Here is a 20,435-nt window from a genome sequence, read left to right as displayed (position 1 = left end):
CAGGTAATCTCTAGGGTGATACTTTGGATTCATTTGAATATTCCATTCCCCAGTAACCTTTCAGCCAATGATTTTAGCATCCACTGGTGATCCTTGGCTAAAATTGGTGATTACCTTGAAAGTTATAAAACAATGATTTTCTACTTCCGCCATTCCTTCTATTTTTATTTAACTGGTATTCTTTCATACAGAGGCTTTCCTTTTCTCCTCGCCCCCTACTTCAGAACTCTGGAAAAAAGAGAAAGCCAGTGAGTCTGTGTGTGTGTGTGTGTGTTCACAAGCACACTCTTCAACATGTACATATTGAGCATGTTACAAGGCATAGTCATTGTTCTTTTTGATGTTTGCGTTGTCCCAGGTATGGCCAGTGGGAGCTCCTTGAAGCTGGCTTCTCTGTCTTTTTGAGCACTTCCTTGTTTTCTGGCACAGGAAAGTGTTTCAGGCTTATTTTATACTTTTCCTGCCTAAGGCCTAACCATTTCTCTGCCATACGCTGTTCCTCGTACTAAGAAATTGTATTTAGAAACTAAGATCTGGATGCTAGGGGCCACCCATTGTTCCTAGAGTTTCATTGCTTCTATGTGCTTTCAGGGGACACAACTAAAAACTAGTGTCTTTTAAATATTAGAGGAATAATGTAGGAAATCATATTTTTTAAAGATCATGAGTGTGTATTGATTTGTCTCATTCAGACTGACATTTCTTTTATATTTGTATCTCCTCTACAGTAAAATTTTGGTCACTGTAAAATTAATATATGTATTTACTTTATGCTATGTAATATACACATAATATTTCAGAATTTTAGTATTAATATTCCTGACGCTAAGCCTTCCAAATAAAGTTGGGGATTTCTTTGCAATTGTTTTTGTCATTAGAAGTTAGGTTTATTTGTTTATGTCTGCATTAAGTTTTAGAGTTTGTTTTGAAAATTTTAGTCTTTAATGTATATGACATATTCACACTTCAGAGGACTCGTCCCCATGCCCCTCACCTGCTGCTGCCCACCTCTTAATAGATGATGGTTTTTTTTAGTTTCTACTTTACCTTTACGTGTGGAAAGAAGCCAATGTATATCCCCCCCCCCCCATTCCTATGTGTATTATCTTATTTCTTTTTCTTATACCAGGTCACACTCTAAGTACATTTCTTTTGCATCTTGCTTTTACCTTTTTTTTTTTTATGGCTCGAGTGCTTGATGGCAAGGGTGTGCCATCATTTATGCAACCAACCTTGGCGGGGGGTGGGGGGGGCGGTGTTTCTCATATTTTATTGTTATAAATCCATGAATAAGCTGTATGTTGGTTTTGCCTGTGAGGGTGTAGCTTGTAAAGGAATTCACCATGTTTTTTCTTCTAGTACTTGTTTGATTTGATTCTCTGTGTTTAGCCGTCTGACTCATTTGAAGTTTATTCTTGTGTATGCTGTCGGGTTTGCATCCACTTTTATCATTTTCCAAATGGCAGTCAGTTCTCTCAACATCACTTATTAAAAAGTCCACCTTTTCTCCTTCAGAGAAGGAAGGCAGAGGAGTCTCTGGTTTTAGAAAGAAAAAAAGTTCACAAAATGAGCCCTCTGATGTTTGATCTAAGAGTGTCTTCAGTGTCGATTTTATTGCCAAGAGGCCGAATGGGAGAATGAACCTCGACCCAGAGTCACAGACGGGCTCCCTAATATAATGGAATTTACAAGCCCCAAATTACAGGCCCCTACTTTCGGGGGCAGAATCTGGTCTAGCACATTTCCTGTGAGGGTGGGCAGAGAGGCCCATCATGAGAACAGCCTCTCTAAAAGAGCAGCACTGTGTTTCCATGAGCTGCCAGTTCATTTAGAGTTCAGATACAGAGCTAATAAGATCCAAGGCCACAGACTTCTCATCCGACACCCTTCAACAGAAATGACAATGCACGTGGTTTGCTTTTCATTGTGAGGAGCGGTGTTGGAGAAGAAGATGCTGGAATGAATGGCTTACGCAGTTGTCAAAGTGGCGGCGTACAGGGAGGCGAGGGGCATTTGGAAACGTGGGGGTGAGGTTTGTCACAGGCACCGGGGATGTTACTGGCATAGGTTGTGGAGAAGGGCTGGCGTGCTGAGTGACCTGCAGTCCAGGGGAAGGGGAGGGCTGCCTGCACCAGAGCTGTCCCACTCAAAATGCCAGTAGCATCCCCATTGAGAAACAGACATTTAGGAGAACTTGGCTGGAAAAAATGTAGCTTAAAAGCCTCTCACAACTTCTAGGAAGAGTTCAAAGAGTGTCAGAAAACGTCGGGGCTGTCACGGTGGATGAGACTTAGAGCCTGCTCTTTTTGGTGTTCAGTCTTTGATATTTGCTCCGCCAGCGGGGAGTTCGAAAGGGTGCTCTTGAGCACAGAGGTTGTAGACGAGTGCCTCTCGTTTGCTTTCAAAAAAGAGAAGTTTGCAGTATCACCTCCGTGTTTCAAAGTTGTTAATAACCAGTTTAATAGTTACAAATTATTTTTATTTGGGGGGATGTGGATGTGGTGATTTTACTATCCCATTGAAAAGATTATGAGATGAGATAATGTGTATGAAACTCTTACTTTGCAATCTGGCATGTAGTAAGCACTCAGTCACTTGTGTTTATATTAACTGTTAATGAACCTTTGTGTGTCTTTTCAGAGAGCTATTGCTTACCTTTTTCCAAGTGGTTTGTTTGAGAAGCAAGCCAGGCCAATAATGAAGGTAGTTATCTTAATATTTTTTAAAAATTTCACTTCGGTTTCTATGTTACAGTAATTTATCTAATGCACTTTAATTTATTTTACAGCATCCTGAACAGATTTTTCCAAAACAGAGAGGTAAGTTGGCTCAAGAATGAATGAACAGCTCTTCCTGTACTGCAATGTTACGTTGCGTATCTGCAGCCGCTCGCACATGGTGGAGATGCGCTCCTGTGTCATGGCCATCGTGAAGTCAGCCAGTGATATTTTATACCTAATGAGAAATGACTGCAATTTACAAACTGTTTTCTTAAAGTAAGTTATATTACAATCAGGTCAGGTTAGAGTTCGTGCCTATACTAATGTCATACTAATCCGTTTGCATTCTAATATATTTTTTTGAGGAAGAGTGTGGAACAGATCTGCTGAAGCCTAATGCAGTTTTTTTTTTTTTTACTTGAAAATTTAAAGTCTTTGTTCATTTTGGAAGCATATTTTCACTGAATATAGATCCTCCCCCCCCCTTTTGATCTTTCCTTACTTTATTGATATAATTCCATTGTCTTTTGTCTTGCATTGTTTCTGATGAGCAGTTAGCCATCATTCTTGCCTGGCCCTCTGTTTTCTCTGGCTTCTTTTAAGCTTTTCTCTTTATTTTTTAAATGTGTAAAATTAAATCTTGAAGAAGACATACAAACCAGGAAATCATGTATTTACTGTTGTCTAATTTACATTAAAAGCCTATTCCCCAGTGTGGACTGGTGGTAGTTGTCAGTTAATTTAAAAAGTACTAAAGCCAGAAATCACTTCTTAAAAACACTTGCTATAAATTTACATTTATTCATCAATCTTTTCCTATAACCCTAGAGGGTATTTTTCTTTGAGTAGGTATCTGTTTCTCCCTGTTTCTCTGGCATAACCCTGCTGTCGTTGACGTATCATCAAAGTGTTTTAGGTTTGGTTTCCTCACGGTGGAGCACAGAACTTAGACTTTCCAAGAAATCTGAGTGCAAAATATTTCTTCACTTCTGCAGACTTTTTCTCTAACCACACTGAAGATGGACAAACTTGGTTTTTTGGTAACCTGCCTTTCAGTTTTTCTAAAGCATTGAACTTCATTTTCATAGATGCGAAAACTGTCTTTTCTGTTTCCACTCATATTTCATCCGTTTATGTAATACTTAGCTCAGGTAACTACAGAAGGAGGTACAATTGTAATAAACGGGTTTGGGAACGAACACAACTGACTCTTAGTAAGCATGTAACTCGGCAGCAAAAATGTGCCCGGTAGAGAAGAGCCCAGTAGCCGCAGATGCTCTATGTGCAGGCAGCATTCATTACTCAGTATCTAATTAGAGCTGATTAAATAGGGATTGGTAGGAGAGCAGATATTTCTATAAAAAAATGTATTTGCGTTGCCTTGATACTTCACCTAAGTCTTAACCTGTGTGCAGAGCCAGGCCTTCTTTCATTCTGCTGCTTCCCTTCTCTCTTCGAAATGAGAACTTGTATTTTGAATCCCGTTACAAGTATTAGGGGTCTTTTTATAAATACATTCTGTCTTTTTATATTTTCTCATTTCTTTGACATGGTTGATTGTAAACTATAACACCAATTCAATTAATAGCTCTTGGAGACATCATACATGAAGGCTGTGTTACAAGTACAGGTCAGATTTAAAGATGCAGCTCACTTTAGAAATAAAACTGCATATACAAGGCATACACACCCAAACCTAGTGGTGTTTCTGCAAATGTGTAACTGATTTTTTTTTTTCTTATTTTTAGTGGCTTGTCTATTTTTCAACCTCACAGGCTCCTCACTTACGTGTCTTATTCTCTTTGTTCTGTGTATCTCTACTCTTTGCATCTCTTATGCATCCGCCCCTCTGAGGCTGTTTCTTTCAAATCTCACCAGCTTCTCAGTATTAAAAGTTTGTTATTACATCACTTGGAATGCAACACTGAAACTTCTAGAGATCCCTGCAGAATGCCAGTTATTTTGGAACTGTGTCAGTAGCAGTAGGATTTTATTACACTGCAGTTAACTGTATTTAAACAGGACTCCTTGAGAATTAGCAAATTTCCTTTTGCCACCTACCTACCAGTTTTGCTGTACTTTGTAAACATAGGCAAACTGATTTTTTTATGTTTAAAAATACCAGGGAAATTTAGATTTGACTAGACTATGATGTTTGGAAAGTGCCACCTCTTTATTAAAAGATGAAAGCTTCCAGATTGAGTTAACATAAAAATCCTGCTCTGCTGTTACAGGCAAGTGATAAAAATATCGGAAAAAACAAAGATATATACCAGATTGGTGACAGGCTCAAGGAATAGCACCTAATACTAGATGAAATGGAATTCAAGGAGGTCGGGGAATGGTTCGATGAGACAAGAATGTTAATTTATATTGATAGGATCTAATATCCATTAAGTGGTTTTGACGACCATGAACCTTTTTGTACCAAGCATTTAGCATTGAAATGTTCATAGCAAAACCTGTTAACTAAGGCTCTAAAGAATTTGAATAACACAGCATGATTTTATAGCTACACATACAAGTACAAAGAATACATTTTTCTGTATGGATGCTAATGGAATATTAATAGAATTATATAGGTCATAGAGAAAAATCTAACAAATTCCAAGAATTTATATAGATTAGATTTTCTGACTTAAAATCAACAGAACCGTAAAACTGTTGGATTAAGGAAGAAATCCAAATTGAGATTACAGATTATTTAGAAATGTAGAACAATGAGTACGGTTCATAGCAAACCCAACGGGATATGGGCAGGTGTTATACAGAGGCAAACATGTATTTGGCAGACATTAAGAAAGACTAGAAGTAAATGAACTAAGTATTCAGTTCAAGAATGTAGGAAAAGAACTCTATTGAATGAAGAAATTTGGAAGAAGAGGTAGGATAAATAAAACCAACTGGTTCTTTGAAAATTGATCAACTTCTGGCAAGTCTGGTCAAGGAGAAAGGAAAACATAAAAGGACAGTATTAAAATTTTTAAATAATATTCAGAGGGTATTATTAAAGTGTAAGATTGTTTTTGGGTAGCTTTATTCTAATTTGAAGAGTATCCTAAGTAATAAAAATGACCAGTATTTATGGAAACATAGAGCAGGTCAGGCCCAGCTCTTAGTGCTTTGTAGGTATGTCCTCCTAATCCTCACAACAGTCTTGTTAAGTAGATACCGTCGTGTGCCTCATCTTACAGACGAAGGAATTGAAACGCCAGGGACACACAGCTAGGAAGCGCCTGAGGCAGGATGTGCACAGGCCCCAGCAGTCGTTGCTCCAAAACACTGCCGCACCCCACTGACTCTCACACAGGTAGTTTAAAGAAAAATATGATTCCCCAAATTGTCCTGATCAGGAGAATACTGGTTAGACTCAAAGCTAGAGAAGTCACAGGTGGTCAGAGAGGAGCAAAGCCCAGAGCTTCTGTCCGTGAGGTCTGTCATACCTTGGCTAAAGCTTGAGCTTTTTAACATGTTGCAGAGCAGAAAAAAAAGAACGAAAGCTTGCAGAGTCACTTTAAAGGCTCACACAATTATTAGATCTAGACATGAATCACATAAATACCTGTAGTCTGTTCTCACTAAATAAAATGATAGCAAACCAAATAAAGCATTATATGAAAAATGTGCCAGAACCTTTTTATCCCCAGGAATATAAGGATGGCTTAATATTAGGAATTTATTAATGTGTTATTTGAGTCAGGGGAAAAAACATTTTCATAGATGAAAAAAAGGTAATTTGACAAAATTCAGCGTTTTGGGTTTTTTTTAATGTTTATTTTGAGACAGAGAAGGAATGTGTGCATGCATGAGCTGGGGAGGGGGAGAGAGAGAGAGAGAGAGAGAGAAAGAGAAAGAATCCCAAGTAGGCTCCTTGCTGTCAGCACAGAGCCTGACCCGAGGCTTGATCTCACACACTGTGAGGTCGTGACCTGAACTGAAACCAAGAGTGGGATGCTTAACCGACTGAGCCACCCAGGCACCCCCAGCATTTATTTTTTGATGAAACTCTTAAACTGGAACTAAACAGAAACTTTCTCAGTTTGAGAAACAGAAACACATTAAATTAAAAAAAGTTATCATTGGATTCCTTTACCTTAAGTTCAGAAATAAGTATGTCTCCACTTGCCCCTGGTACTCGGTATTGTTTTGAAAGGCTTAAGCAGTAGGATTAAAAAAGGCACCGAAATTAGGAATAAGTCAATTATTTATAGAGGTTAGGACTGCCCACTTAGAAAATACAAAACCACAAACTTAAAAACTACATTAGATTTACAGTAGAATATCATTATTTAAATATCTGAATATTGGAAACATTCAAATTATCAATTATTCTAATTTTTGAAAATGATACTCCGTTACAAAAACATGCTGCAGTATCGGTGAAGGATGAAATGCTAAGCATGCAGAGATGATATGAGCATCCTGCCAGTTGATGACGAGGTGGTCAAAACCACACAAACCAGTATGGAATGGAGCGTAAGGATGATCTAATAAGTAACATGATGGTCTCATTGGTAACAAATAAATTGCGATTTTTTTTTCTCTGCCTGTATGTATTTTGGTGGACAGGAGCTGTTTTCAAAACACCGAATTGCAACATTACAAATAAATGCATGTCTGTGTGTACACATACAAAAATATGTGTCTGTGTGTATTCTATTTTTTTAAATATTTTTCTTCTGTATACTTCTTACTAATCTTTGTTCTAATCTTCCATCTATAATTAAATTATTAAAGGCTGCCCATAACTCCTTTTGCTAAAGTTTCCTTTGTCATCTCTTGATTGAAAGGAGTTCGTTTTCTAGTCGATTCTTCAAAGAGGGCTCATAGATACAAAAATTTTAGACCTCTTATGTGTTTAAATTGTTTTCCTATAGCCTTGATACTTAAGGACAGCGAGGCTGGAGGGAAAAATCTTTGGTTCACGCTTTCTTTTCTTGAGTTTCTTGAAAGTGCTGCTCTGTTGTTGCTTTGCTTTGGCTGTTGTTCTTGAGAAGTCTCATATCAGTCTAGTTATCTTTCCTTAGGAGTCATTTAACCTCTTCCCCTGGTGGTCCTAGAGATTCCTTATCTTTGTTTAGTAACTTTATGAAAGTATGTCATTGAATTGACTGGTAAAGGTTAGCTTACTGTGCTGCTGATGAGCTCTTTCAGTATGTAGATTCAGGTCCTTTACATCCAGAAAGTTTTATAGATGTTAGTTCTGTTCCATTTTTTCTTTTTGTCCTTTGGGTCTCCAATTATATAAATGTTATTCCTTCTTTGGTTGCTTCCCACATCAGTCGTGGTCTGTCTGTCTGACTCCTCTTCTTCCTTTGTCTCATTTTCATTTTCTTGATTGTTTTTCTACTTTTTCCCCCAATGTCCTTTATTATATTTTAATCTAATTCTTCTTTGAGTAACGTATAAGTCAGTCTACATTTCTGATGATTTAAAATTTTTTTTTAAATTTTTATTTATTTTTTTGAGAGAGACAGAGACAGGATGTGAGTGGGCTGGGGCAGAGAGAGAGAGAGGGAGACACAGAATCCGAAGCAGGCTCCAGGCTCCGAGCTGTCAGCACAGAGCCTGACACGGGGCTTGAACTCACAAGCTGTGAGATCATGACCCGGGCCGAAGTCAGACGCTCAACCAACTGAGCCACCCAGGTGCCCCTACATTTCTGATGATTTTAGCTTTTTCTTCTGTTTCTTCTCTGATTAAGTTGTTTCATTTCTTTTAGTTTTTTGTCCATTATGATCCCATGTTTCGAAGATTTGATTCAGGGTATGTTCCAGTAAACCCAAATGCTTGTTTGAGGATACTTAATTCAGTTTAGAGTGTTGCATTTCACCCTTTCCTTCTGTTTTGCCTTTGGTTTGGGTAACATTTTATTCTGTATACCTCTTACTCATCTTTGTTCTAATCTTACATCTATAATTAAATTATTAAAAGCTGCCCATAACTCCTTTTGCTACAGTTTCCTTTGTCATCTCTTGGTTGAATGGAGTTCATTTTCTAGTAGATTCTTCAAAGAGGGCTCATAGACACAAAATTTCTTGAGCTGAACATTTGGATTATTCTCATTTTCTGTTTTAACTTTGTAGCAGTCTTTAAAAAATAGATGGAAATAGGTGTCCGCATTTCTGTGGACAGAAGTGTCCTATTTCTTAATCCACTCAATGGAATTAAAAAAAAATTGTATCCATAAGATGACAGAATTGGGTCAAGACTTAAAAAGTTCATTATGAATTAAGAGATTTAGATTCTAGAATAGAATTAAAGTGGCTAGTTGAAGGATAAACATACAACTCTCAAATAATGGGTAAGATTATACCAGTAAGTCACAAGAAAAGCAAAGGAGAGAGATCAATAAACTATTTTAAAATTCAGAACTTCTGGGGCGCCTGGGTGGCGCAGTCGGTTAAGCATCTGACTTCAGCCAGGTCACGATCTCGCGGTCCGGGAGTTCGAGCCCCGCGTCAGGCTCTGGGCTGATGGCTCAGAGCCTGGAGCCTGTTTCCGATTCTGTGTCTCCCTCTCTCTCTCTGCCCCTCCCCCGTTCATGCTCTGTCTCTCTCTGTCCCAAAAATAAATAAACGTTGAAAAAAAAAATTTAAAAAAATAAATAAATAAATAAAATTCAGAACTTCTGAATTGGAAAAACGACACTATAAATTTAAAAAGCAACTAGAGTGCCTAGGTGGCTCAGTTAAGTGTCAGACTCTTGATTTGGGCTCAGGTCATGACCTCATGGTTTATTAGATCGAGCCCCACATCAGGTTCTGCCCTAACAGCATGGAGCCTGCTTTGGATTCTCTCTCTTCCTCTCTTTTTGCTCCTCCCCACCCCCTCAAAATAAATAAGCTTAAAAAAAAAAAAGGGGGCGCCTGGGTGGCGCAGTCGGTTAAGCGTCCGACTTCAGCCAGGTCACGATCTCGCGGTCCGTGAGTTCGAGCCCCGCGTCGGGCTCTGGGCTGATGGCTCAGAGCCTGGAGCCTGTTTCCGATTCTGTGTCTCCCTCTCTCTCTGCCCCTCGCCCGTTCATGCTCTGTCTCTCTCTGTCCCAAAAATAAATAAACGTTGAAAAAAAAAAATTTAAAAAAAAAGAAAAAAAAAGAAAAAAAAAGCAACAAACTAGAGAAAATTTGAAACAAGACAGAGGTCTGTTATCTAGAATAAGTACTCTTAAAGTTAAAAACAGCTTAAAAGAAAAATAGGCGATTCATTAATGAAAATACAAGCAACCAGTAAACATAGGAAACTATCAGATCAGAAACCATGCTCTATAAAACAATGAGAAGAAACCATTATCCCTTATCAGATTGGAAGCTGTAAGTATTACATGTCGGCAAAAAACTAGAAACAATCTAAATGTTCACCAATTTAGGATAGCTAACTAAACTGTCAGAGAATCCTACTGTGGAGTAATATGCTGATGATCGAGAGAGGTAGTTCTAGTTGTGTTAGTACAGATAAGACACACTGTTGGGTGAGAAAAGCAAGTGAAAATGCTGTAGTATTGTCTTAGTCCATTCAGGCTACCACATACCAGGTGGCTTACAAATCACAGAAATTTATTTCTCCCAGTCCTAGAAGCTGGGAAATCCAAAATCTCACTCTAGTGAAGGCCTGCTTCCTGGTTCATAGACCACTGTCTTTCCCTATGTCCTCACATGGTGAAAGGACCAGGGATCTCTGGGGTTCTTTCTGTGAGGGCACTCCTCATTCTATTTATGAGGGCTTTGCCCTTATGACCTGATTACCTCCCCAAAGCCCCACACTGAAATACCAGCACATTGATGATTAGGTTCCAACATGAATTTGGGGGGGCAGGGGAAGGCAAAGAGTACAGCTTAATATCACTCATGTTTTTAAAAAAACCATGCAGACAGTTCTATTTCAGTAGGTGTGTGTGTATATATATGTATGTACACACACACACACACACACACACACACACACACATACATATACTGAGAGAGTCCAGAGCTGTAAACTTTAACCTTGCCTCTGGCAAGAGAATTCTAATATTTAATCTGTATGAGAGGAGTGAGTAAAAGAAATGTTCAGAGGGAAATTTATAGCATCGAATGCATATGTTAGAAAAGAAGATCTAAAATCACTTATCTAAGTTTCCATCTTAGGAAACTAGACAAAGAGCAAATTAAATCCAAAGTAAGTAAAGGAAAAAGAATGATAAAAATTACAGCAGGAGTCATTGAAGTTGAACACAGGAAATCAGTGGAGAAAATCAACAAAAGCTGGTTCTTTGATCATAGATTGTATACATTCGTTTTATGTTATCGGTAAAATCGATGAGCCTCTAATCAGGCTAACTAAAAGAAAGGAGCGAGGATACAGATTACAAATACCACAACTGAAAGAGAGGATACCACTACAGATACCAGGACATTCAAAGGATAGTCAAGGAATACTATGAACAGCTCCATACCTACAAACTGGATAACCTATGTGAAACGGACCGATTCCTTGAAAAATACAATCTGCCAAAACTTACTCCGGAAGTAGACACTTTGAATAGGCCTATGTCAGTTAAGAAAATTGAATCAGTAATTAATATTCTAGAAGACCTTGGGTTTGGCCATGGCTTTTATATACAACACCAAAGGATAAGCTGGATTCCATTAAAATTAAAATTGCTGTGAGAAAGACACTGTCAAGAGAATGAAAAGCCACAAAGAGGTTGTAGAAAATATTTGGAAAAGACCTATCTGATAAAGGACAGTTACCTAAAATACACAGAGAACTCTTCAACTCAACAGTAATTTCTTACTGTTGATGACCCAATTTAAATATGAGCCTAAGTTCTTAGTAGATACCACAGAAGATCCATGCGTGGCACATAAGCATATAAAAAGATGCTTCGCATCAGCGAAATGCAAATTAAAGCAACCCTAAGATACCACTACACACCTTTTAGAATGGCCAAAACCCGAACACTGACATTATCAAATTATGCCAAGGATGTTGAGCAGCAGGAGCTCTCGTTCTTCGCTGGTGGAAATGCAAAAATGGGACAGCCACCCTGAAAGATATAGTTTGGCAGGTTCTTACAAAATTAAGCATCCTCTTCCCCTGTGATCCCAGCAGTTGTATTCTTCGGTATTTATCCAGAGGGCTTGAAAACTTAAGACCACACAAAAACCTGCATACAGATGTTTAAAGCAGCTTCATCTGTAATTGCCCAAACTCGGAAGTAACCGAGATGTCCTTTGGTATGTGTATGGATAATTAAACTGTGGTAGGTACAGACAACGGAATATTATTCAGCACTTTTGAAAAGAAAGGTGCTGTCAAGCCTTGAGGAGACTTAAATGCAAATTACTGAGTGAAAGAAGCCAGACTGAAAAGGCTACCTACTGTATGATTCTAAGTATAGGACATTCTGGAAAAGGCTGAACTATGGAGACCGTGAAAAGGTCAGTGGCTCCCGGGGATTGAGGGGAGTATGTGGAGCACAGAGGATTTTTAGGGCATTGAAACTACTCTACGATATTATACTGGTGGATCCAGACCCCACTGAGTATACAACACCAAGAATGAACCTAGTGTAAACTATGGCCAGACAGAGTACGTTCACTTGTAACAAGGATACCACACTAGTGGGCGGGGGGGGGGGGATGTTTATAATGAAGGTGGCTATGCATAGGTGGGGGCAAAGATAGTATATGGGAAATCTCTACCTTCCTTTCACTGTTGCTGTGAAATATTCTAAACCAAAAAGTCTACTAAGAAAATAGTGAAAGGAGAGTATATTGTGTAAAGTTAATTTTATAGAAAACATAGTTAAATGAGGGAGGGGGCAGTGTCCAGAACAACAGAAACTTAAACACAGACACAAGTTAACAAAAACATGCAAGAGATTTATGTTGAAAATTATGCAGCTTCAAGATCATAAGTGAAAATCTGAATAGCTGGGAAGAAAGACTTCATGTTCCTGTAAGGAAAGATTGCAAGGTTGCTTCTTTTCAAAGTATTAATTAGAGTAATGTTCATCAGAGTCCTGGTAGGACTTTTGGGGGAAACTGAGAAACTTTATTCGAAAGAGTAAATGTGCAGGAAGCAGCGAGAAGTGTTTAAAAAGAAATAAGAATAATGAAGGAAACTTACCCTACCAGCTATCAAAATGCAGCAAAAGCTTCTTTGAATCATGTGGGGTAGTGGTGCAGTATTCCGACAGACAGACCAGTGGACCAGATTAGAGGACTCACCGTCAGCATGCTTGTTGATGTGAATTCTAAGACAGTTTTTCAATTTTAAGATCTTTGACAACGGGACTCGTTTTACAATTAACGTAAACTATGATGATCAGCTTTTTTTCCTTCTCTCTTTATAGAACATACAGGATAGGGCATCTTAAAATCTGGGACATCTTTAGATTGAATGAAATATCATGAAATCAAATATATATACATGCACGCACATACATACTCACGCACTCACACTCATGAAATGAGACCCAATTCAGAAACCCCTCCAAGTTTTACAGTAGAGTTGTATCTGCAGCCATGAGTTTTATCTTTCTAGGGCACATTCTGACTTGAATGCTTTAACGATACAGTGAAAACGGATTGCAGAGTAAAGTTCTAAATCTTGGAAGATATGCAGGATTTCATGAAGTCTATGAAAATGATGTGGGAGAAGTATTTAATTCATCCATAGCCATTGGCAAATAAGAATTTGGTTTTCTTTTTCAAGCTGAAATCTCTATCAAGACTTTCCTTCATAATTTATTAGAAATTTTGGACTTCATTTTACATATGTTCACTTAAAGTGGCCTATGTATAATGTCAACTATCCTCAGAAGACAAAAATATCCTACTTATCGTACAGGTGGTATTTCAACAAAGCATAGTATCAGAAGAGTAATGGGATAATGACTCTTTGCTGGACAAAGTAATAACTTGGATTTCTGCCTCACGAACACAAATTTCATAGAGGTGAAATTTCTGCACATGAAAAAAATAAAAATTCCAGAAGAAAATATAGGAAAATAGTTTTTAGGAAGCCAGTCTTGAAGCATGCTCGCTCAATAGGAGTGATGTTGTCCCTGAGGTGGCATAAAAGGGTGCATAGGAGGTGAGAAAAGTCTGAGCTGTTACAATGTTTATGGCCCTCCAGAGGGCCACCATGTACATCAACAAATATGCGGTGTATTTGTGGTATTGAAATTTCATGGAGACAGAGGCATTTAGAGCGGGAAATGTCTAACAAGACTTCTTAGTAGAGGTGATAGTGAAAAACAGTCAAGAAATGGTGCCATGGAGGAAGTGACTGTGTCACACGTGCTATGTTTCACACATGCTATATATACACATGCTATAGACACACACACATATATATACATTTTTAAACTTACTGGTTATGAAAGACCTGTAAACCAAATTAAAAGGTGGGTGACAGATTGGGAGAAAAGAGTTTTCAACTTATGTAGTGGACAAAGGAGTGTACCTTTAACATGTTGGTTTTCCCACAAATGGTTAACCAAGAAACAACTCAGTAGAAATAAGGGCAAAGGATGTGGAGTTAGGTTTGGTTTATGTAGTGCAGTGACTCCATTCCTCAGTTTATTTGGTGTTTATTAGATGTGAATGACCATCTGTATTTCAAAAGGAATTACACATAACACCTTCAGGGGCCCCTTCTGTTTTAGACGTTTAAACTCTCAGAGGTATGTCACCACAGAGTTGGAACAAATAATGTGGCATGGAAAAATCCATTTAGTGTTTTCCTTTGTTATAGTGTGCTTTTTCCTAATGTCCTGAATGTACGATGTCATTGACTTTATCCGTTTTCCTTTTAAGGAATATGGGGGCGTACTGTATTTACAGCCAAACTTAAATGTTTCTGTTCTAACAAGAAGATTTGGGCTATTTTATATGTGTTTATTTAAAACAAGTTCTAGAAATTCTCATGGTGAAATATATAGGAATATGTTACCAGATATAAACGTTTTATGTTAATGAATATGGAATTTTAAATATCCTGAATATTTACAAGTTAAACATGCTGAACTACGTATTAAAATACTATATATTAATGCTGTTTTGTTATTTTAAAAGTTAATCGGAATTATAGACCTGTCTTACCTTCAGTTAAATACAGCTCTTTGGGCTCTCTCTGTGTATATTTTTATTTTTGTTTATTTTTTTTCCATCTGGCTTTTCATTAGCAATCCAGTGGGGAGAAGATGGCCGTCCATTTCATTTTCTCTTCTATACTGGCAAACAGTCGTATTATTCACTAATGCACGTAAGTATATTACATTTATGATTAATAATATGAACCGTAAGGTAAGTGACTAATTATATCAGAGATTAGTCAGCTTCAGAACTTACCTTGTATGTTTCATATTGAACTAAAACTAAGACGTCTAGAGGTAAGGCAGTGTGTTGAAAAGCTTTATATTTTATTAATTCATTTTTGCTAATGGTAAACATCACAGAATTTATATCAGGGCGGTTTGACCTTCAAAGGCTGTTACTTCCAAATTAAGATCATTTTAGGGGATAGGGGCTCAGCTCAGTAATAAGGCCCGCGTGTGTGTCGAAGGTAAAGGGCGAAGCAGGGAAGGGGACAAGTATATGCTGCTGTCAGGGGCTGTAAGGCCTTTACCGTGGGAGAGAGTCCAATTGTTGTCTGTGCTTTTTGTTTATTCATACATAATTTTTGCTTTTCAGAAGCGAAGGCAGTGTAGGAGTCTAGAATTTGTGACTCCACAAGACCTAAGAAATGATTTTATTACACTTTGACTTGCAACCGCATTTGAGTGTACTGGGACCCACTTTTATTTTGTTTCAGAGCTAGAGGTGTCTGATGGCAGATTTGGGAAGTCCCTAGGGTACCATGAATGAAAGGCCTGGATGCTAATATCCAGTTTTCAACAGCAGAACCCGTTCACCGTAAGAACACGATGTCAAGTTTTATTTTCTTCATTATGTGATTTTTAAAAGTTGCGAAAACATTCACCGGGCTTCCCCCGTCCCCCGTCAGATTTCAGGTTGCTTGACTCCCAGGCACACATTCACTCTGCTGTTTCAGAACGCCCCGGTGTTTATTTGTGCGCCACAAACCCACAGGACAAAAATCCCCCCTTGTCAGGTACATTTATTTCTTGGGGAAAAAGAAAAAAAAAGAAAACCTTCTTTTCGCTCTTTGTTGACCTTGGGCAAATGAGCTTCTTGCCCTGGCAGAAATGAAATGAATGATAAATGTAGAGGGTGTCTTTGCTGAGTAATGGAGCCGTGGCTGGCGCTCCGCCGAGCTCCTCCGCGCCGCCCGAGGCTGCCCGAGGACCCCTGCTGTTCATTTAAATAGGTATGTCAAATCTGCCTCCCAACGCCGCTGGTTTGATCTGTGGTAATATTTGTGAAGGTTCCATATGGACTTGAGCCCCCTGCAGTGCTAAGAAATAATGTACAACGCTTCATGGTGCAGACGCAAATTTTCTCTGAAAAGGGATGCGGTGCCGCGTTTTAGCTGTCGGAGGGGATGATGGAGCTGACGCGCTCGGCCTGTCAACTTGTTACACGGATGGGTTGCACGCAGCGAAGCTGTGGAAAATCTGTGCCTTTTAACTTTTCTACTTAATCACGGTTGTAGCATTGCCTTTAGACTGTATGCTACATTAATTCTCTTCCTGCCTTCTGCCTTTCATCCCAAGTTTCACGGAAAAAAGTAAAGCATGCAGGTCTTGTAGAGGAGCCTTATCAAACAGCTGTCATCTGACAAGCCATTTGCATTTGTTTGGGCTGAAACTGAGCGACCCAAGGGCAAGATATTTTGTTGCATTCCATCATAATGAAGAAATTACACATTGCCAAAGAGGCCCAACTTTTACTTTGGCTGCCGTGTGTGTGTTTTGGAAAGGAACCGCTCCAGAAACCGGTCGGTTTCTCCGTAGATGAAACACTACCATAGTCTGACTCAAAGGTCGAATTACATTAATAAACGTGTTTTTTTGCTTGGTTTTTTGTTGTTGTTGTTGTTTTTCTTTTTGAGTAATACAGTTTGTGTCGCAGAGAGCAGAGTTCCTTGGGCTTTTCTGTGTCAGTTAAATTCAGTAGTTTCGGTCCGGTTTATTTCGTCGGGGGTTTTGACTCCCCTCGCAGCGTGGGGCTTCGCTTACACCCGCGAATCACAGATCTTCGGGCTTAACTTGAGCGTTTAGTTCAGATAATTAGTAAAACCGTGTATCTCCCAAACTTTCTCGAATGGAATTTTAAGGTGAACTTCTGTAGGGAAGAAAGGATAAATGCTTTCCTAAACACATGCCAGTCACTTCAGCGTCATGTGTGGCCAGTTTTATTATGAATTCACAACTGCAGTCCTACCAGCCTCGTTTTCCAGATCATGCCAGATACCCTTTGTTGCTTCGAAACAGTACGTGACTGAATGAATACTCACTGACTGGCCACTTTACAGAAGTGGTTCTGTGGGGGAAGGCCGCACTGGGTATAAAGTAAAAGGTTCCAACTTGAAGCCGCTTCGTGTGTTTGCCGGCTCCTTTGTTCTGCCTTCTCTTGGAGGGGGGTGGATGGTGTTCCATTCTGTGGGAGAGCGAGCCCCGTGCTGCTGTCCCACGCAGCAAGGACTTGGCCCCCAGAGACCGAGGCAGGCACTAAACACTTGGAAGTGTATCGTCGTTGTTACCGTGTCCCTTTGGTGTAATTTCTTACCACATGACCAGGTAAAAAGACCCTGAGCCAGTCTCGGTTTTCATCCTTGGCCAACTGTAATTGTGTGACGCATGGCAATCAAAACAAAGCAGAAACAGAACTCAAAAAAACCCCCCACAGATCTAGATCCTGTATGCAGTTCTGCCAGGAGACCTTTCTGACATCAGTTAACCTTTTTATCGTCTGTAATAATGCCGGTTCCTCTTTTGAGTATTTGGTCGCCGTTTGTATGTGTATGGAGCTTATCTATTACCTTACAGCGGCTAATACGAGAGAGTCCTGGTGTGGCTTACGGTGAGGGAGAACATATAATGCTTTAGTGAACACTGTCTCCCACTGGCCTATCATTAGTCCATCCGGGCTTTGTGGAGAAGCGGGAGGATTTTGAGGGAAGATGAGGACGAGAAGAAAGCAATTTATTGTTCCCAGAAGTGAAGCATGATAGGAAAGCGTAAAGTGGAGGAAATGTGCCGATCCCTGGCAGTCTCAGACTTCATAGATGTGTTTTACGTTCTAAAGGATGTTACCCCTTCGTTGGAACTCCCTTTTTCCTACGGAGACCATGTATGTCCTCAGGCTCCTGGGAAAGTCAATTAAAAAAAAAAAAACACTTCTTTTACCGAGTAGTGAATAAGGTGTACCTATGTAATGTAAAAAGTATAGAACAGTACAAACAGGTCGTGTCTTAAGCAGTAAAAAGTGGTTTAAGGAAGAAGAAATAAGACACTCAGGGAGTTTCTCCAAGGATGGTTGAGTACTGAAAAGGGAGCTCCACGCTTGCTTGGCACTGGCTCATCTGTCTTTTTTCACCCAAAATGGATGGCTTTCCATTTCCTTAATAGCCATGTGACGAGTAGCACTTGTATACTTTTCAGACATGATTTAGAGTTTCAGTTTAGGGTTTCAGCCGCGGCAGGAGGAAGCAAAGGGAGAATGAGAGAACTTTCCTGAAACAGCCAAGCCCAAGTGTAAAGGAAAGGGAAGAGTTTTTAAAGAGAATACACGTGTTTGTGCAGAAAAGAAAATGCTGTACCGTGGACCGACTGAGCTGGGAGTAGCCGAGGGCTAGATGAGGAGGACCCCGTGTACATAGTTAAGGGACGGGCCGGAAGGGCGGTCTGCCTTTGGGTCGGCCAGCCTGCCGGGGCTACGTACCCCTTGTCCACAGCAGCCGGAGCCTGGCCAGGCCGACCGTGCTGGTGGCAAAGAAGGCTGGACCCATGAGCAAGACAACTGCACCTGCAGCCTGGACAGTCATGGTCGAGTTTGGGCAGGGCCTTTAATTGTAGGGAAATGTGAATTCCGGGTCACTCGTTAATGCAGACACACGCTTTTGAAAAACTTTAAGTTCGCTCACTAAAAGTGAGTTGAAAACTATTTAAATTTCATTACAGGAGGTGATTATTTGACTCTGAAGTGGGAACCCTCTGTAAAAGATGATTCGTTAAGTCCAGGCGTGTCTTCTGCAGTCTTTCCCAAAGTGGTTGTTGAGAAACACAAGATGTCAACTATTTGTCATGAGAAAGGTTCTCAAACTGAGTGAGTCTGGCAGTGCTGCGTATTGCACCCTGGGGAGCTCTAACAAGGAGCTACGCGACAGCACGATAAAGTCCTTCGGTAAAGAAACCTGTTGCAGTGACCCACTGCTGCTCAAACAATGGGTCACGGAACCCTTCCTACCCACAACACCTGTTAACGCCCCATGAGACCAGTACTTGGGAAAGGTGGCACTGATGTTGCAAACAGGTGTCAGATACATTAGGCATTTGCTTGAACTTTGACAGGAGCCCCCTCACCCCAATTTTTAAGATACGATTGTGCATCTCTAAAAACGGCTCTGGGAATTGAGCATCTTATAGAAACCTCACGTTCAGGACTAGTTTGCAGTAAACAATGGATGATTTTCAAAGTATTTCTATAAATTGAAGGAATTACATGGCCACCTAGGGAATTTGTACCCAAAAAAGTATGAAACTAAGGAATAAGTAGATCATTATGTATTTAAACTATTCTGCTGAAGTGAAAAAAAAACAAAAGGTTAAAATTCGAAAGAAAACCAAGTAATTCTAATCCTGATAACTTATGCATAAATGGGATTCATTTGCCTTTTGAAGGAAGGCTGACTTATTTAGAAATTCTCTGGTTTATTTTAAATGACTTCAGTAACCTTCTGTGTTCATAAAGCGCGAGAACAGCAGCCCCAGAAGCATGCGGCTTCATTATGTGAAGATTCCAGACTCCCAATAAGCCAAAGTCCTGGGGACTTAGTATGACAAAATTCTCACGTCGTTTACATCTTCTTTGTAACCCTGTGGTGAATATTTAAAATTTTTGATATAGTGTCCTTATCTTTAAAAATGGAGTTAAAATAGTGATCCTTCTCACAGTGAGGTATTATGAAAGAACTCCTTTAAAACTATGCCAAGTGCTGATTTTTAAAAAGCTCCGGATTGGTGCTGACATTATCTCTGCATGCTCTTTTAAGACTCTGTAGCTCTATTGTGTTAACAGAGTGATAGCAAGGGTCTAGGGTAGTAGGTCACCTGGAATATTAGGTAAATAGCAGTAACTGTGACAAATGAATTATATATTATGTTTGTTTCATTTCATTTTGTATATGCCAGTAGCCAGAAAATTGAGAAGATTGCTAGTTAGGGAATTGAATTCTCTGTGGGTTTTTTTTTAAACAACATATTTTAAGTCGGTTACTTTTCTGTTATTTAACTAGTATCTAAGACGGTAATTACTATTAGTTTATTATTGTATGTTTTGGGTATCAAAATACAGTTGACTTCCTATACCACCCCCACAAGAAATTTTTATTTGTTTACCTTGCCTAAAATTGGAATTTCTACATGATTAATACAGCCAAAACAGATTTTAGAAGGATACTAAAAATCATATTGCTTATGGTCGGGGAGGGCTTGGTTTAAGTATCCTTTTTCTGCAACCTGAGCATCTGGTATTTTCAAATTAGGCACCTTCTAAATTTGACTCATACATTATGGAAATCTGATGACACGAGGGGTGGATA

General features: G+C 39.3%; 1 protein-coding gene across 1 annotated transcript in view; it reads left to right on the top strand.

Moving 5' to 3' along the window:
- The window catches only part of MRPS9 (mitochondrial ribosomal protein S9), a 65,546-nt gene that overhangs the window by 30,416 nt on the left and 14,695 nt on the right, over positions 1-20,435 (top strand). The window contains exons 3-5 of the mRNA XM_030310314.1: positions 2,641-2,703; positions 2,789-2,819; positions 14,896-14,975. Coding sequence (XP_030166174.1) covers positions 2,641-2,703; positions 2,789-2,819; positions 14,896-14,975 — 174 coding nt within the window. The remainder of the gene's footprint in view (positions 1-2,640; positions 2,704-2,788; positions 2,820-14,895; positions 14,976-20,435) is intronic.

Source organism: Lynx canadensis, chromosome A3 (genome assembly GCF_007474595.2).
Source record: "Lynx canadensis isolate LIC74 chromosome A3, mLynCan4.pri.v2, whole genome shotgun sequence".
Classification (NCBI taxonomy): Eukaryota; Metazoa; Chordata; class Mammalia; order Carnivora; family Felidae; genus Lynx; species Lynx canadensis.
Note: the sequence above shows the minus strand (reverse complement) of the source record. Positions and strands in the feature narration are given on the sequence as shown.